The following is a 16,116-nucleotide window of genomic DNA, read 5'->3' on the forward strand; positions in this document are numbered from 1 at the left end:
AAAAAATTATTTAAAAAAAAATTAATAACTTTCAGCTCAAATGATTTATTATTTAAACTCAAGAATGAACTTTCAAGCCAAAGAAGAAATTTCTATAATACAATTTAATTTTCTACCCGAAAATATGAATTTTCGACAAAACTGTTCAATTTTTAGCCAAAGAGATTTAACATTAAAAAAAAAAAATTTAACAAATTAATTACATTTTTTACCGAATAGATGAATCTTTAACTAGAATAGTTCAATTTTCAGTCAAGAAATTACTTTTCAACCAAAAAAATACAAATTTTCAAAAAAAGAAATTAACTTTGAAACCAAAAAGTTAACTTTTCAACCAAAAATGTAAAAATAAATTTTTGGTAAAAAACTATTTGAAAAAAATTAATAAATTTCAACTCAAATGATTTATTATTTAAACTCAAAAATGAACTTTCAAGCCAAAGAAGAAATTTCTATAATAAACTTTTAATTTTATTCCCGAAAATATGAATGTTCTACACAAAAATTAATTTTCAACCATAGTTGTATTTTTAAACAAAAATACGAATTTTTAACTAAAAATTATTAATATATTCAACAACAAAAAAAGAATGAATTTTCGACAAAACTGTTAAATTTTTATTCAAAGAGATTTAACATTCAACCAAATAAAAATAACAATTTTTAAACAAATTGATTACATTTTTAAACGAATAGATGAATCTTCAACTAGAATAGTTCAATTTTCAGTCAAAAAATTACTTTTCAACAAAAAAAAAATACAAATTTTCAAAAAAAGAAATTAATTTTAAAACCAAATAGTTAAATTTTCATCTTTAAAAGTAAACTTTTCAATCAAAAATAAAAAAAAATTAATCATCGGTAAAAAATTATTTGAAAAAAATTAATAACTTTCAACTAAAATGATTTATTCTTTAAACAAAAATATTAACTTTCAAGCCTAAGACGAAATTTCTATAATACAGTTACAAAAGTTAAAAAAAGTAATTTTTAGCTAAAAAAAAATCAACGAATTTGAACAAAATAATTCAATTTTCAAGCTGAGATGAAACTTAAAAAAACAGTTTTTAACAAATGAGTTCAACTTGTACCAAAGTAGTTGAATTTTCTATTTAAAAAGATTAATTTACAAAAAATTGTTAAATTTTCAATTAAACAAATTTAAAAAAAAAAGTAATTTTAAACAAAATAGCTGTATCCTCAAACAAGAAAAATGTCAATTGCATTCTTATCACTAAAATATGAATTTTCTACAAAAATGTTCTACCAAAATAGTTTATTTTTTCACCAAACATTTGAATTTTCAACCTAAAAACATGAAGTTTTAACAGAAAATGTAATACCAAAAAACCGAAAGGAGATGAATTTTAAAATAAAAAAAATGCATTTTGAACCAGATATTAATTTTTAACGGACAATCCACTTTCAACGAAAAAAAGATAAATTTGCAACAAAAAATAGAAATATTAAGTTTTCAGTTGAAAAACTTAATTTTAAACACAAAAAAAAACTAATTTGGATCAAAATAGTTACATGTTCAACTACAGAGGTGAACCTTCAAGCAAAAATGAAATGTTTAATAAAATAGTTCAACCTTAATAGTTGAATTTTCGATTTCAAAAATACAACTTTTCAACAAAAATTTAATTATTTACAAAATTAGTTGAACTTTCTACCAAAAAGACGAAGTTCCAACAAAATAATTTAATATATATTCAAAGAGATCAATTTTCAACTAAAATTATCAATCTTTTAAAAAAAGAAGATTTTTCAACAATGTGGTACAGCCTTCAAACAAGTGTTTTATTGTTTAACAAAAAAATTGGAATTTTCAATGAATAATGCAATAATCAATACTTCAAACAAAAAATATTTTAATTTTGAATAAAAATCCGTTGAATTCAACCAAAAAATACGTATTTTCAATAAAATAGTTAAAAATTGAACCAAAGTAGATTAATTTTTAATCAGCCAGTTGTATTTAAAAAAAAAGTATAAAATTTATAGTAAAACAGATGGATTAAAAAAAAAACGTAATTTCAAAAAATTGTTGCATTTAAAACCAGGAAAGATTTCAGTTGAATTTTAAAAACCAAAATATGAATTTTCGAAAAAGTTAATTTTTTAGAAAAGTAATTTCGTTTTTAATTAAATTAAATTTTTCCATTATGATAGCAGTCCGTTTAGAACGTGCGTTTCGAAAATTTAAAGAATTTAAAAATGCAATTTTAAAAACGTAAACAATTAAAAATTAGAAGCGTTTAAAATCGAAGATTTATTTTATAAAAAAAATTATGGTTGATCAACTGTGAATATAAATTAATTTATTTTTAAATTCGAATTGTACTTTAAACAAAGGCTTTTATGGAATTTCATATATTGTTTCAGTATAAAACATTCCATTTTTAAACCATTTAATTAGAAAATTTATTAATTATAAATTAAATATTCAAAACTAAACAAAAAATTAACTTTGAACGTCACAATTTTAATCGTTCTATTAACAAAAATTCGAGTAGGTTGAAGAGATATTCATTCGTTTGGAAAAAAACGCAAAATTAATTAAAAATTAAAAATTCGTGCCAAAATTTGTGTGCAAATATTCTACGGTCGAAGTTAAAACCAAATATAGATTTTGGCAGATTTTAAACCAAAAATTTAGAAGCTTTTTAAGAATTTTGAAAGCTTTCAGAAGAATAAACATTTTCTTTGGAAACAGAAAATGATTTTTTATTTTAAAAAATTAATTTTCCGAGAATATTTAAAAAGATTTAGAAAGAGTAGCAAAATGATCAAAAATAAATATGGGAGATTAATTTTTTTTTATTTTTGAAGGATTTAAAAAAAATTCGAACAATTTTAAAAGATATTTAAAAGTTCTGAAAATTTTTTTAAAGTTAATCAAAGTTTGAAAAAATTGTAAAAAAAAACCATGTAAATGTTTCAAGATTTTGAAATAAAATTTGGAAGCATTTGAAGAATTTTAAACCCATTTAAAATCCAAATAATTTTAAGTTTCAATTTAAGAACTGCTCAGTTTATAAAAAAAATGTGATTGTTCAATTTTTAATGCTTCTAGCATAAAATTGCTGCAAATTATATAATTTTGACAATTTTTTAATTCATTCATTCATTCTTTGATTTAGAGCAACAAATAATAACATTTTTAACTAAAAATATAATCGTCAGGAGGAATTAATTGCAAAAAAACTAAATAAATAAGTACAAGGAAAATAAATTACTAAGAAGAACAACATATCAGGGTGTTCCGCAAAAATTCATTTTCAAAATTTCTTACTTTATCCCTCATCAATTTTTCATTTTTGCTCACCATCAATATTCAATTACCAGAATATTAATCTTGTAGCATTTTTAACATAGAATCTTTTATAAACAAAAAAAAAAAAGATTAAATTTTTTTTTAATTTGGCAGGATTTAAAAAAAAACTCGAACAATTTTAAAAGATATTTAAAAGTTCTGAAAATTTTTTTAAAGTTAATCAAAGTTTGAAAAAATTGTAAAAAAAAACCATGTAAATGTTTCAAGATTTTGAAATAAAATTTGGAAGCATTTGAAGAATTTTAAACCCATTTAAAATCCAAATAATTTTAAGTTTCAATTTAAGAACTGCTCAGTTTATAAAAAAAATGTGATTGTTCAATTTTTAATGCTGCAAATTATATAATTTTGACAATTTTTTAATTAATTCATTCATTCTTCGATTTAGAGCAACAAATAATAACATTTTTAACTAAAAATATAATCGTCAGGGGGAATTAATTGCAAAAAAACTAAATAAATAAATACAAGGAAAATAAATTACTAAGAAGAACAACATATCAGGGTGTTCCGCAAAAATTCATTTTCAAAATTTCTTACTTTATCCCTCATCAATTTTTCATTTTTGCTCACCATCAATATTCAATTACCAGAATATTAATCATGTAGTATTTTTAACATAGAATCTTTTATAAACAAAAAAAAGATAAATTTTTTTTTTAATTTGGCAGGATTTAAAAAAAATTCGAATAATTTTAAAAGATGTTTACAAATTCTGAAAATTTGTTTAGAGTAAATGATAATTTGAAAAAATGTAAAAAAAAACCATGTAAATGTTTCAAGACTTTGAAATAAAATTTGGAAGCATTTTAAGGGTTTTAAAACGATTTAAAATCCAAATGTTTTTAAGTTTTAATTTAGGAACTGCTCAGTTTATAAAAAAAATGTGATTGTTCAATTTTTAATGTTTCTAGCATAAAATTGCTGCAAATTATATAATTTTGACAATTTTTTAATTCATTCATTCATTCTTCAATTTAGAGCAACAAATAATAACATTTTTAACTAAAAATATAATCGTCAGGAGGAATTAATTGCAAAAAAACTAAATAAATAAATACAAGGAAAATAAATTACTAAGAAGAACAACGTATCAGGGTGTTCCGCAAAAATTCATTTTCAAAATTCCTTACTTTAATCCCTCATCAATTTTTCATTTTTGCTCACCATCAATATTCAATTACCAGAATATTAATCTTGTAGCATTTTTAACATAGAATCTTTTATAAACAAAAAAAAAGATTAAATTTTTTTTTAATTTGGCAGGATTTAAAAAAAAACTCGAATAATTTTAAAAGATGTTTACAAATTCTGAAAATTTGTTTAGAGTAAATGATAATTTGAAAAAATGTAAAAAAAAACCATGTAAATGTTTCAAGATTTTGAAATAAAATTTGGAAGCATTTGAAGAATTTTAAACCCATTTAAAATCCAAATAATTTTAAGTTTCAATTTAAGAACTGTTCAGTTTATAAAAAAATGTAATCCTTCAATTTTTACTTGCATAAAATTGCTTAAAATTATATCATTTTGAAAATTTTTTAATTCACTGATTGATTCTTGAATTTCGAGCCTTAAAAATGATAAAGTGAAATTATTATATATTTGTGGAGCTAAATATTTGAACTCTAAAATTTATAAAAGTTAAAAATTTCTAACTTTATTTTCAACAAAACAATTACATTTTTCACCAAAAATATAATCGTCATTTTCGAAATTCCGTACTTTTTCCCTCATCAATTATTCATTTTCCCTCACCATTAACATTCATTTATCACAATATTAATTTTGTAGCATTTTTAACATAGAATCTTTTATAAATGGAATAAAAAATTTTAATTTTTTATTTATTATCCTTAAAAGTTATTTAAAACCCAGACTTTTTCCAGTTTTTTTTTTTACAAAATCCCTGATTTTAAAATTTAAAAATAAAAGTAAGAAAGTTATAATAATTTAAATTTACCCGATCGAGAAGTTCCTTCTCCGGAACTTCGATAGAGGCAATCCGATTTCCATGGAGGGCTCTTTGAAAGGCAAGCGTATCGAGGAAAATTCCTCGCAAAATGTGATAGAGAAGGTCACTGTGGTCTTTGTTGTAGTTAAGATATTTCTTGAAGGTCTGAAAATTGATTAATTTTTTTAATTTCTTTCACCTCTCATCCTGTTTATTATTTTCTACTCCATCAAAAAAAAAAAAAAAAAAAAAATTTTACCTGTTTCATACTCTTCATAACAGAATATTTTTGAGTTTCGACGAAACTTTCGAGGGCCATTCTAATCGCCATATTTACATCATCTTCTCGAACATAATCTCGCAATTGCATTTTTGCATTCGCTTCCGACATTCTTATAATTCCCTCGATGTGTCGAACAGTAATTGGAAGACTTCCTGTCGCCTAAAAAATAAATTAACCAAAATTAAATTATAAATAGCGTGTCTAGCGATTTTTAGAAACAAAAATCAAGGTCTTTTCCAGGAAATAGTGTCAAAATTTTTCAAATATTGAAGATTAACTTCAATTTTTATTTAAATATTATTCTTTAATTAATGAATTATCAAAATTCATATTTATTTATCGCAGGCTAGACACAGCCTTTCCCTGTTTCCTTATTTTCCGCACTTAAATTCCAACTGAATTAATAGAACCCAGTAAGAATTTGTTTGGGTTGAAAAGTCAACTATTATATTTTTCGTTAGCAATTCATCATTTTTATTAAGAAAATTTATTATTTGGTTCAAAATTGAATTATTTTGTTTGAAAATTCAACAATTTTGTTAAAAAGTCAAACTTCGCAGTTGAACATTTTGTTATTATTGTCAATATTGTTGAAATTTTTTCTTTTTAAGGTTAAAAATGCAACTTTTTTGTAAAAAAAAAATCACCTGTTTTGTAAAAAAATTCGTCTTAATGGTTTGAAAATTCAACAATTTGTTAGGAAATTAAACTATTCAGTTAATTTTGGTTCAAAATACCTTTTTTCTTCTGGTGAAAACATAATTTTTTCACTAAAAGTTTAATAATTTTATTGAAAATTTAACTGAATGGTTGAAACTTCATCTTTTTGATTTGGATATTCAAAAATTTGTTTGCACTTTTTTCTCGAATAACAATTTTTTGTTTTTAATTCATATATTTTGTTGAACATTTATATTTGACTTTTTTTAAGTTAAAAACTCACCTGTTTTGTAAAAATTGTATAGGCTTGATAATTAAATAAATTTATAAAAAATTGAAACATTTTGTTGAAAATATTCGTTAAAAATTCATAATTTGTGTTGAAAATTTATTTTTTCAAAATAAAAATAATTTTTTTAAACATAAAAATGAATAAACTAATTATTATTTTGTAAATATAAATATTTTCAAAAAATTTATATTATATAAATATAAATATTTACAAAAAAATATCACTTTTTAAATATAATTAAATCAATTACTTTTTTACAATTTTAACTTAATCTTTGGCTTGGAAATTCAACATCTTATTAAGAAATTTAACTGTCTAATTAAAGTTTATGTACTTTTTATAAAATTCATCTTTTTTTGTTTGTTCAATCCAATTGTTTTTTATTTGAAATTCAACTAAAACATTTTTTGGTTAAAAATACCTTTTTTCTTCTGGTTAAAAAATAATTTTTTCACTAAAATTTTAATAATTTTATTGAAAATTTAACTGAATGGTTGAAACTTCATCTTTTTTCTTTGGATATTCAAAAATTTGTTTACACTTTTTTCTTCTCGAATAACAATTTTTTGTTTTTAATTCATATATTTTGTTGAACATTTATATTTGACTTTTTTTTTAATTAAAAACTCACCTGTTTTGTAAAAATTATATAAGCTTCATAATTAATTAACTTTATAGAAAATATAACCATTTTGTTGAAAATGTATGTATTTTCTTTCAAATTTGTCTCTTTTCCTAGAAAATTAATATGTTTTATTTGAGAATTCAAACATTTTGTTTGAAATTCGTTTTCTTTGGTTAAATCCAACTGATTTTTATATTTTTAATTACACCCTTTTGGTAATATCAACTATTACAATATTCGTTAAAAATTGATAATTTGTGTTGAAAATTAATTTTTTCAAATGAAAAATTATTTTCTAAATATTATTATTATATAAATATAAACATTTACAACCAAATATTACTATATAAATATAATTCAATTAATTAATTTTTAAAAGTTTTAACTGGTTGAAAATAATTTCTTTCTGTTGAAAATTCGTTTTTTTGGCTTGAAAATTCAACAATATGTTAAGAAATTGAACTATTTAGTTAAAAATTGATGTAGTTTGTTGAAAATTCGTCCTTTTTTATGTTAAATCCACATTTTTTGATTTGAAATTTAATTAATAAATTTTTTAGTTCAAAGTTTTTTTTATTTTGGTTCAAAACTCATTTTTTAACAAAAAAATTAATTATTTTGTTGAAAATTTAACTGAATGGTTGAAAATTCATCTTTCCGGTTTAAAAATTTAACAATTTGATAGCAATGTTTTTCTTGAATAACAAATTTTTGTTTGTTTGCAAATTCATCTTTTTTGTTCAACATTAATATTTAAATTGTTTGTTAAAAACTCAGCTGTTTTCTAAAAATTTTGTATTCTTGGCTTGAAATCTCAATACACCTTTTTATTTTTAATGAAAACCTTTTTTTTTAATATCAACTATTACAATTTTCGTTAAAAATTCATAATTTGGGATGAAAATTGATTTTTTCAAATGAAAAATGATTTTTTTTACATGAAAATGAATTAATTAATTATTGTTATGTAAATATAAATATTTTCCAAATATTATTATTATTATTATATAAATGTAAACATTTACAAAAAAATATTACTGTAGAAATATAATTAAATTAATTGCTTTATTAAAATATTAACTATTTAATTAAAAATGTATGGATTTTGTTGAAAAATTAGTATTTTTTTTATTTGAAATTCAACTAATACATTTTTTGGTTCAAAAGACCTTTTTGATTTTAACTGTATAATTAAAAATCCATCTTTTCGGTTTACAAATTTAACAATTTGATTGAAATTTTTTTCTTAATAAACAAATTTTGGTTTGTTTGAAATTTCGTCTATTTTTTTCAACATTTATAATTAAATTTCTTGTTAAAAACTCCGATGTTTTACAAAAATGTTGTATTCTTGGCTTGAAATCTCAATAATTTTATAGAAAATTTAACTATTTTGTTAAAAATGTATGTATTTTCTTTCAAATTTTTCTCTTTTCCTAGAAAATTAATTTGTTTTGAGAATTTAAGCATTTTGTTGAAAATTCGTTTTCTTTTGTTAAATCAAATTGCTTTTTATTTTTAATTGAAACTTTTTTTTAATATCAAAAAAATAATAAATTAATTATTATGTAAACATAAATATTTTCAAATAGTTATTATATAAATATACTGGTTCAAAATGACCTCTTTTTGTTCAAAATTCGTATTTTTAGCTTGAAAATTCAACAATTTGATAGAAAATTATTCAACTATTTTGTTAAAAATGAGTGTACTTTGTTAAAAATTCGACCTTTTATGTTAAAAACACTTGTTTGGATTTGGAATTCAATTAATAAAATTTTTAGTTCAAAGTCCCTTTTTTCTTTTGTTTAAAAACTAATTTTTTCACCAAAAATTTAATTAATTTTTTGAAAATTTAACTGAATGGTTGAAAATTAATCTTTTCGGTTAAAAAATTTGATGGCAATTTTTTTCTTGAATAACAAATTTTTGTTTTGTTTGAAATTTCATCTATTTTAACATTTATATTAAAATTTTTTGTTAAAAGCTCAGCATTTTGTTGAAGATTCGTTTTCTTTGGTTAAATCCAATTGCTATTTATTATTAATTAAAACCTTTTTTTAATATCAACTATTACAATTTTCGTTAAAAATTAAGAACTTGTGTTGAAAATTTATTTTTTCAACTGAAAATTAATTAATTATTATTATATTATTATACATATTTTGAAAACATGATTATATACATATAAATAATTACAAAAAATATTATTATATAAACATAATTAAATTAATTACTTTATTAAAATTTTAACTGATTGAAAATGATATCTTTTTGTTGAAAATCCAACAATTTGATTGCAATTTTTTTTCTTGAATTACCAAATTTTGATTGTTTGAAAATTAAACTCTTTTGCTAAAAATTCATCTATTTGGTTTGGAAATTAATTTCTTTCTGTAGAAGTTTCACCTTTTTTGGTTAAAAATTCCACTCTCTGGTTCAAATTTAATCTGTTTCGGAAGAAATGTCTTTTTTTTTCGTTAAAATTCGCCGGTTAAAATTCGCCGGTTAAAATTCGCCGGTACATTTTTGTTATTTATTAAAAAATATTTTTTTTCTGAAAATTCAACTGATTAGTTGAAAGTGAGCTTTCATATTGAAATTTTATATTCTCGGGCAAAAATTCAACTGTTTTGTAGAAAATTCGATTTAATTAAAATTTTTTAAAAAGAATTTTCTACAAAACAGTTGAATTTTTAGCCCGAGAATATAAATTACACCGACGGTTCAAACTATTTGTTAAAAAATGTATGTATTCTGTTAAAAATTCGTCTTTTCTGGTAGCAAACTAATTTTATTAGTTGAAAATTCGACTATTTATTTTAAAATGTATGTGTTTGGTTCAAAATTTATCTTTTTTGGTACAAAAATAATCTTCTGCGTTGCAATTTTATCTTAAAACTTAACTAATGGGTTGAAAATGTAATTTTTTTTGTAAAAATCTTATCTTTTTAATTAAAAACGGAACTTTTTGGTTGAAAATTCAATTATTTTTCTCGAAAATGTATCTGTTTGATTAATATTTCATATTTTTTGGCTACAAAAAAAGAGTGTTAAAGTGTCCGAGGCCTGCTAAATTAATAAAAATCCGGAAAGTTGAATTTTCAAATAAAAATCCGAATAATTAAATTTCCAAATAAATAGTTTAATTTTTAACCGAATAGTGGCATTTTCTACTAAAATAGTTGAGTTTTTAACCAAAAATTGAATTTTCAACCAAACATATACATTTTAACACAAAAAAATTTTAACCCAATTTGTTCCTTTTTTACTTATAAGAATCCATTTTCAATCAAAAATTTAATGGTATAATTGAGTTTTTAAATTTAAAAAATCATTTTTTACAAAAAAAATATTTAGTTAAAATGCATGTATTTTGTTAAAAATTCGTGTTTTCTGACAGAAAATTAATTTTATTGGTTGAAAGATCAACTACTTTCTTTAAAAATGTATCTTTTTTGATTAAGATTTCATTTTCTTTGGCTAAAAAAAAGTGTCAATAGTGTGGTAAGTCAGAGGCCTGCTAAATTAATAAGAATCTAGTTTAAAAAAAAAACTAAATACTTATAACTAAAGAGAAGAACGTACCAAACTTTCCTGACGAAGCTGACTGTACATTTTAGCGATTTTATCTTGATCGACGTTGGAAATTTTAGGATGGATGTTCTGCTTCGCATATACAATATATTTTTTGAGGAGATCTTGAGGAATTGGCAAGTTTGAGGCAGGTGTTTCTAATTCAAGGAGTTCCGTTTTATCAGAGAAATTCGGATGATGCTTGATGTGGGAGTTGACGACGAATTTGGATAATCGTTTATCATCCAAAGGATCTTTTTCGTCCTTCACTATGCAAATGATGTCAAAACGAGAGAGAATCGGTTCCGACAAGTTTACCTATGAAGGAAAATATATGCAATTTCAAAGCTTAAAATTAAAAAGCTCAATTTTCCCCTTTCAGGGATCACGGCGATTTAAATATTCAATTTTAGGTAAAGAAAAAAAGGGAATTATATTTAGTATCATTAGGGTGATTGTTTTAATTAAAGAAAAAAATTCCCGGTCATTTCTCGGTTCGCAAAAATTTCTCACTATTTGGCACAAAATTAAACTGTTTTTAGAAAATACGTTTTATTTTTTATTAAAAAATGGGTGGCCGTTTTAATCTACGAAATAAATTCCCGGTCATTTCCCGTTTTTTTCCTGGTTCACAAATATTTTTCACGGTAAATAAAATTTAAAAAATGGATCACTAAAGCTAAAAAAATTTCCACTTGGGGTACTAAAAACTTAGCTGCAAATGAAAGCACTCAAAGTGGAACTGTTAAATTTTGAACTTTTAAAATTGAAATTTTTAATTAAAAAATTTTGTATTGAAATGCTCAATAATTTACGCGCATAAAATTAAAGGTACTAAAATTTTTCAATATAAAAAAATATAAATCTACGCTATCATTTTCAATGCTCTAAATTAAAAAATCAATCAATGAACTTTAAAATTTTCAAAATTATATAATTTTAAGGAATTTTAAGCTAGAAAAATTGAATATTTAAAAATTGCAACATTTTTAACTGATCACTTCTTAAATTAGAAATTAAATTATTTTCTTTTTAAATAGTTTAAACATCCTTGGAAAGCTTCAAAATTTTATTTCAAAATCTTGAAAAACCTAGATGTTGTTTTAAATTTGTTTTAAATTTGAAATTATTTTTGAAACTTTTTCAGAACTTCTAAATATCTGTCAAAATTAATGGAATTTTTTCTTCAATTTTCAGAAAATCCTGCGAATTTTAGAAAATTTCTTTACAATTTGGATGTATAAATAACAATTGAACATTTCTTATTTGTGGGCGAAATTTGAGTAATTTTAAGAGGTATGTAGAAGTTTTGAAAAGCTTCAAAATTTTATTTCAAAATCTTGAGAAATCTAGAAGTTATTGTAAATTAAAAATTATTTTTGAAATTTTTTTCAGAACTCCTAAATATCTGTCAAAATAATTGAATTTTTTCTAAAATTTTCAGTAGACAGTAATTTTAAGAGATATGTAGAAGTTTTGAAAAAATTCAAACTTAATGTAAAACTTGAAATGATAGCCTAATATAAAACAAAATGTAGATATGCGCAGATTTTAAACAAAAAACATTAGATTCTTTTCTTGAATTGTGAAAGGCTTCAAAAGAATAGAAAAATTTTCTTAAAATTCCTAGGAAAATTAAAAATAATTTTTCATTTTGAAAAATTATTTTAAGAGAATATTTAAAAAGTTTTTCAAAGATTTAAACAAAATTTTCAAAAAAGATTCTAGAAGATTTTAATAAAACTTTCTAAAATTGGCATGATAATTTTTAATCTTTTTAAAACATCTAAATATCTCTTAAAATTACTCAAATTTTTTCTACACATGTTTATTTGTAAATTATACATCAAAATTAAAAAAATTTCACTTACAAATTAAGCAATTTGCGAAATTTTAACGATTCTAGGTGTTCTACGTCAAAAAATTCAGTTGAAGATTCTTTACTTTTAAATGTTTGGTTTCAATCAACTTGTCTTAAATAAAAATTCAAATATTGCTAAATATTTCATTTTTATTTTAAATTAAAATTTTCAAATTGAAAGGGGTTAAAAATGGAATATTTCAGACTAAAAAAATATTTTAAATTTAATAAAATCCTGTAATTAAGAATATATTAGTATGAAGTTATTTTTAAGTTGAAAATGGTTTATAAACTTTCAGTCACATGTTCACATTTGTTTAATGACTGAGGATTTAAAATTGAAACCGTTTAAGTTTTAACGTTAAAATCTGAACATTTTTTAATTTTGAACTGGTTTAAAATCGTTTTTGTTCACTTTTTATTATTTAAAGTACAGATTAATTAAAAAGAAATTTATTTATGTATTAAATAGAAATGTTTTTTTATCAAAAATTTTCAACATCAAAGGCTTTTATTTTTTATTTGTTCAAGTCTTTAAGAAAGCATTTCAAAATTCTTCAAATTAAAAATGTAAGCTTAAAAATAAAAATTTTAAATGGAAAATTTTTAAAGTAAAAAAAATTTTATTTACGAATTTTAAGCTAAATAATAGCATAATTGAAAAACATACAAATTCAACTAACCCTGAATTTAAACTGAATGCAGTTAAACTGCTAAATTAAAATTTTTAAACTTTTATAAATAGGAGAGTTCAAAGATTCAGATTCAGTTCCAAAAATATAAATTCACGTTAATCATTTTCAATGGTCTAAATTAAAGAATCAATCAATGATTTCAAAAATTTTTTAAACTACACCATTTTAGGCAATTTTAACTTCTAATTCTAGCACAGAATTGGTTAAAAATGGACAATTTCTCAGTTTAAATCCGAAATTTTAATTCTTTTCGAAAAGTTCCCTGTTCAAATCCAGATTCTCTTCTGTAAAATTACCTGTTCCAAATCATAATTAAATTTTTTGTTATTGAAAATACCTCGTTTCAACACATAATAATAATTTTGTTTGAAAAATTCAATTTTCCATTGAGCATTGGTTAAAAATTGGAAATTCCCTGTTAGAAGCTAGGAGTTTAATTCTTCAAGAAAATTCTTCATTGTAACTCAGAAATAAAATTCTGTTGAAAAAAATCACTTTTAAAATAAAGAATTTTAATTCTTTTGGATAATTCTTCTTTTTAACTAAGAATCCGTATTTTGTTCTAAAGTCGTCTGTTCCAATTCATAATTTAAATTTTGTTCGAAAATACCTCGTTTCAACTCAGAATTATAATTCTGTTTAAAAAATTCAAATTTTTCTTTTAGAATCGATATTCTCCTGGATAGATCCCAGTTCCCACTGAAAATTGGTATAATATCGAAAATTCCTTTTTCAAATCAGGAATTTTTCAGAAATTCTTCGTTTCAACTAAGAATTAGAATTTTTTTTTTAAATTCCCTTTTCAAATTCATAATTTTAATTTTTTTTGCAAAAATATCCTTTTTCAACTTAGAATTAGAATGCATTCTTTGAAAAAATTCCCTGTTCCAGCTCGGAATTTAAGTTTCAACTCAGAATTGGTTACAATTTTGAAAATCCCTGCTTCAACTCAGAACTAGAATTCTTTTTATAAAAATTCCCTGTTCTAAATTCAGAATTTTTTTTTCCTTTTCGAAAATTTCCAGTAGTAGCTCGGAATTTGTTAAAACTTGAAAATTCCCGGTTCCAAGTCAGAATTATTATTATTATTCTAGATAAATTCCAGTTCCAACTATAAATTTCGAAAAACTTGAAATTTCCCTGTTCGAATTAAAAGTTAAATTGTTTTAAATTTTAAATAGTTTAAAAATCCTTAAAATGCTACGAAATTTTATTTTTAAATCTTGAAACATCTACATGCCTTTTTATATATTTTTTTTCTGCCAAATTTAAGAAATTTGATTAAAATCTTCCACATTCATTTTTAAAATTTGGTAAATCGTTATAAATATTTTTGAATATTCTCTTAAAATTAGTTTATTAAATTAAAAGTCGTTTTCAATTTTCCTAGGAATCGTTTTTTTATTCTTCTGAAGCATGTCAATATTTTTAGAAAGCTTCTACATTTTTTGTTCTAAATCTGCCAAAATCTGTATTTTATTTTAAATTAGGCTGTGGGCTATTTGCACCGAAATTTTGGTTTTCAAATTACATGGTTTAAAAATGGAATATTTTAAACTGAAATTATATTTGAAATTTAATACAAGCCTTTAATTATAAATATATTATTTTGAAGTTATTTAAAAATTAAAAATAGTTTAAAAAGTTTCAATAGGTTTACATTTGTTTAACGAATAAAACTTGAAAATGTTTAATTTTTAACGTTAAAATCTGGAAATTATAAAATTTGAAACTGATTCCGAATCCTTTTACGCAATGAATCATTTATTTTTTAAATCTTCATTAAATGTTCAAAACTATGCCATTTTAAGCAATTTTAAACTAGGAACCTTAAAACTTGAACGATTCGAATTTTTTATCATTTTTTTTAAACCCTGCTAAATAAAAAAATCTTCCAAATTCATTTTTGACAATTTTGTAAATCTTTCTAAATTTTTAAAAATATTCTCTTAAAATTATTTTTTTGTTAAATAAAAAATCATTTTCAATTTTTCTGAAAATCTGAAGGAATTTTTTTTACTATTTTTAAGCATTTCTCAATTCTTATACGAGTTCTAAACCTTTTTTTCGAAATCTGCTAAAATCTGTATTTTATTTTAAATTAGGCCGTGGGCTATTTGACCAAAAAAATAATAAGAGCAATAGGTGTTCAATTGTTATTTTTACATCAAAATTCAAATATTTTACTTAGAAATTAAAATTTTTTTAATAGAAAAATTAAAATTGCAATGTTCAAAGTTTATTTTTGTTTAGTTTTTAATATTTTATCAATAATTACCGACTTTAAATGAATTAATTCACCGTTTATCAACTAAAAAGGTTTTTTTTCCAAAATCTTCGATTTCAAACGCTTCTAATTTTTAATTTTTTAGTCCTTAAAACTGCATTTAAAATTTCTTTAAATTAAAATGCACGTTGGAAAATTAAAACAATTTAACTAATTATTTTTTTAAACTGTAGAAATGAAAGTTGGACAGATTTTTTTCTCTAAAAATCTGTAAAATTTCGATTAAAATATAAATTCACTGTCATTTTCAGAATTTTTCACGTTCATTTCCCGGTTTCCCAGTTCAGTGGCCACCCTAAAAATCTACTATTATATGTTCTATTGAAAATTTAAATATTTTGTTAAAAATTCAACTTTTTTGTTGAATATTCGTCTTTTTTATTTGAAAATTCATGCCTTTTGGTATACATTTAATCTTTTTATGATTAAAAATGCACATTTTTGTGTGAAATTTCAAGAAATTGGTTAAAAGTTGAACTACTGAAGATGAAAATACTATTACAGTTGAATATCTTATAATTTTAGTTAAAAACTCATTTTTTT

At 21.6% G+C, this 16,116-nt stretch overlaps 1 protein-coding gene across 1 annotated transcript in view; it reads right to left on the reverse strand.

Annotated features, from left to right (window-relative positions):
- LOC117181356 (DNA replication licensing factor Mcm2) overlaps nt 1-16,116 on the reverse strand; it is a 57,980-nt gene that overhangs the window by 1,421 nt on the left and 40,443 nt on the right. The window contains exons 12-14 of the mRNA XM_033373945.1: nt 10,743-11,048; nt 5,554-5,736; nt 5,304-5,459 (exon numbers count right to left, since the gene is read on the reverse strand). Coding sequence (XP_033229836.1) covers nt 5,304-5,459; nt 5,554-5,736; nt 10,743-11,048 — 645 coding nt within the window. The remainder of the gene's footprint in view (nt 1-5,303; nt 5,460-5,553; nt 5,737-10,742; nt 11,049-16,116) is intronic.

The sequence above is a fragment of the Belonocnema kinseyi genome, chromosome 10 (genome assembly GCF_010883055.1).
Source record: "Belonocnema kinseyi isolate 2016_QV_RU_SX_M_011 chromosome 10, B_treatae_v1, whole genome shotgun sequence".
Taxonomy (NCBI): Eukaryota; Metazoa; Arthropoda; class Insecta; order Hymenoptera; family Cynipidae; genus Belonocnema; species Belonocnema kinseyi.